General features: G+C 45.0%; 1 protein-coding gene across 1 annotated transcript; it reads left to right on the top strand.

Moving 5' to 3' along the window:
* The first annotated feature begins 2,413 nt into the window (after positions 1-2,413).
* Positions 2,414-3,361, top strand: LOC120392178 (olfactory receptor 52R1-like). The gene has a single exon (XM_039516805.1). It carries the CDS (start codon positions 2,414-2,416, stop codon positions 3,359-3,361), a length of 948 nt encoding a protein of 315 aa, XP_039372739.1.
* The last annotated feature ends 494 nt before the right edge of the window (positions 3,362-3,855 follow it).

Below are 3,855 nucleotides of genomic sequence, written 5' to 3'. Positions count from 1 at the left end.
CTACTAAATCAAATGTCTCAGAGAAATTGAAGTCTATGGCATGTGCACAGTTCCTTTGACCAACCAAATGTATACAGTCATTAAAGGATGAAATTGGGTTTATATGGCAAGACCTGTTTTCCATAAACCATGTTGTTGACTGTCATTAATCATATTCCTAGAGGGATTTTTTTAACTAATCCCATACCAGCTTTTCCATTGTTTCTTAACTTTGTCGAGGTTGATCGGTCAGTTCGTAACTCTGGTGTTCTTAACTCTGAGGTTCTCTGGTAGATGCTGTTTAACATCCTCCTTGACTTCTAATGTACTGGAAAGTATTTCAACACTTCATGTGATATCAGTACCTCATACTGCTTCTTTCCGAATGCAGAACAAAATGATTTCTTGAACACACTACTTTTTTTGAAACATGATGAAGCTTCATTTCTCCCTGTGGAATTGGCCTACTTCTTTTCTACGATTTCTTTTCTAGTAATATACTTAATAAGATACTCCTTATTTAGATCCTTAGCCCTGCCAAGCATGGATTTTTCCCTGATGCTTTTAACATCCCTCATCAATGTTCATAGCTTCCAGTTTGTATTATTTGTTTTCTATTTTCCCTTTTTCCCATTTGTTTGATATTGTTTTTCCCCTCTAATTGCTGCCTCCACTTTGCCACTGAACCAGCGTTTTCTCCAAAGTTGTCCACTTTCTTGACTGTGGACTTGTGGTTTTAAGCTATCTAATGATCTCTTCTTCAAGAATTCCCACATTTGATTCTCATTTTTCTGCCTCGTTTTTTCCCTCCCAATCAGTTAAGATGATAATTTTGCTCAGCTTTGGGGAATTAGCTCTTTGAAGAATGAAGTATCTATAGACATTACTGGTTAGGAACTGTTCTCTGTCCATTTCAATGTCAGTAGTTCCATTCTTTATTTTGCGCTCATATGTCATATGCTCCATTTGTCTCTTCTCTAAACTAAACAGTCCCAGAGTTTTCAGTCTGTTTGAATATGGCAAAACTTCCCCATTCTCATAGCCTGTCTCAGAAATCCCTTTTCTATTTGCTATATCCTTTATAGCAGGGGTAGGCAACCTATGGGACGTGTGCCAAAGGCGGCACACAAGCTGATTTTCAGTGGCACTCACACTGTCCGGGTCCTGGCCACCAGTCCGGGGGGCTCTGCATTTTAATTTAATTTTAAATGAAGCTTCTTAAACATTTAAAAAATCTTATCTACTTTACATACAACAATAGTTTAGTTATATATTATAGACATATAGAAAGAGATCTTCTAAAAACTTTAAAATGTATTACTAGCACGCGAAACCTTAAATTAGAGTGAATAAATGAAGACTCGTCACACAACTTCTGAAAGGTTGCCGACCCTTGCTTTATAGAGACTGGGTGATCAAAACTGAGCAAATGTCCATCCCTTTCATTAGATATCTGAACATTGTCTTTCTTTTGGCCACAACTGCCAATGAGCAGGTGTTTCTCTGGAGCTGCTGTCAGTGGACAGCCACATCTTTTCATGGAGGTGTATTCTAGTTAGTATGTTTCACCCATCAAAGAGTTGCTTTTTTTCCACGCTCAGATTTTGAGCCACCAGGTGAATGGGGAACTGCCTACAGCATGGACTCTCTAGCCGGGCATTCATTGGATTAAGGAGCAATGAGGGATAACCAGTATCCACACTTGTGTTTCCTGCTGGTGCTTTAACACACTATGGCATGTAGGAATAATAGGTACATGCTATCAAATATGCAGTTGGCATTAGTAGGGTCAGTTGTTTATAATTCATTTCCCTGAATAATGAAAATGTCAATTCTTAGTGTGTGAAGAGCGACCAATCTGCTTCACCCATGAGAACAGCCTCCAGTAGTGCATGTAGTGTCCTATATTAACAATGTCTCTCCATTCAAGCATTTGGACTGTGACCATCACCCTAGAACCTGGGCACATACAGAAAGTCGGCATATGGCAGCCTCCCCCATTCTCAGAGCCTGTCTTAGAAATCCCCTTTCTGTCTGCTATATCCTTCATAGAGACTGGATGACCAAAACTGAGCACATATCCAGAGCAGAGTATTCTCCATCGCATTCCTTCAGGCATCCGAACACTGTCTTCAGCCACTGCTGTGAATGAGCAAGTGTTTCCGTGGAGCTACTATCAATGATGCCCAGGTCCTTTCCCTGAGGTGTGTTCTAGTTGGGTTGTTTGCCCCTGGCACGTCTTGTTTTTTTTCCACTCTCAGATCTCCCTAAGCATTTGCATGCAGTTTCTCATGTTAACTTTGTCTCTCCATTCAGACATTTGTCCTGTGACGAACACCCTAGACTCTGGGCACATACAGGAAGGCAGAGGAACGTACGGTACATACAGGAGACACCATTTTGCCTCAGAGTTGGAGCCCTTCTCCCCTACTCTATGTCAGGTTCCAACAAAACCGACTTCACCAACCCCTCCACCTTCATCCTGCTGGGTATTCCTGGCCTGGAGGCATCCCATGTCTGGATCTCCATCCCCTTCTGCACCATGTACGCCATAGCCGTCTTGGGGAACTTCACCATCCTTTTCATCGTGAAGATGGAGCCGAGCCTCCATGGGCCCATGTACTATTTCCTCTGCATGCTGGCCATCAGCGACCTTGTCATGTCCATGTCCATTGTGCCCAAAATGCTGAGCATCTTCTGGTTCAATTCCAGAGAGATCGATTTCAATGCCTGCCTCACCCAGATGTACTTCATTCACTGCGCCTCAGCGATGGATTCTGGGATCTTCGTGGCCATGGCTTTTGATCGCTATGTGGCCATCTGTGATCCCCTGAGGCATTCCACCATCCTGACAAACCCCGTGGTGGCCAAGATTGGCCTGGCTGTGCTGCTCCGCAGCGGCTTGATTGCATTGCCCTTGCCTTTCCTGGTAAGGCAGTGGCCATATTGCAGAACCAACATCATCCGTCAGCCGTACTGCGCACACATGGCCGTGGTGAAGCTGGCCTGCGCCGACACCAGTGTCAGTAGTTACTACGGCCTCTTCGTACTATTCTGTGTGATGGGTCTGGATGTGATTTTTATCACTGTGTCCTATATCCAGATCCTCAGGGACATCTTCAGCCTCCCCACAAAAGCCGCCCGGCTCAAGACTTTTGGCACCTGCGGCTCCCACCTTTGTGCCATTTTAGCATTTTACATCCCAGGTCTCTTCTCCTCCCTCATATACCGGTTTGGGCAGAATATAGCCTTGCATTTCCATATTCTCATTGGCACAATATGCCTCTTGCTGCCCACCATGCTGAACCCCATCATCTACGGGGTGAAGACCAAACAGATCCGGGACAGGGTGCTCCGGCTCTTTACTCATAAAGGGACCTAAATTTTTCTCCTGGTGCTCTGGCTCTCAGACCAAGCTCCATGCAGAGCTGGCTGGTGACATGGTGCTGGGCCCTTTTCCCTGAATCACTGACTGGCCAGTCAAAGAGACATTCAACTCTTCCCTGACCTTACCGCGCTGTGTCAGCATAACAAACTGGAGAATCAGTCTGTATTCAACTCATTAACTCATTGAGTTGCCACCTTTCTAACTGCTGGTAACTGGACCCCGTGACTCCACCCTCTCCTCCCTATTTCTTTAAGACACTGACCTCTGCCCCACATATTTCCCCTAGGCCCCTTCCCAGGCCCCACCTAGTCCACTGAGACCCGTGGGTTAATGACCCAATGCCTGCACCCTGCCCTGCAGGAATCCGACACAGCTAGATGTCCTTCTTGGCTGGACTGTCTAGTTCACAACCAAGCACCCAACTGTGACAGATTTTCATTACCAATACACCCAGGATGACAGTTGATCAGTCTGTGGAGATGACATAA

This window comes from Mauremys reevesii, linkage group 1 (genome assembly GCF_016161935.1).
Source record: "Mauremys reevesii isolate NIE-2019 linkage group 1, ASM1616193v1, whole genome shotgun sequence".
NCBI lineage: Eukaryota > Metazoa > Chordata > Testudines > Geoemydidae > Mauremys > Mauremys reevesii.
Note: the sequence above shows the minus strand (reverse complement) of the source record. Positions and strands in the feature narration are given on the sequence as shown.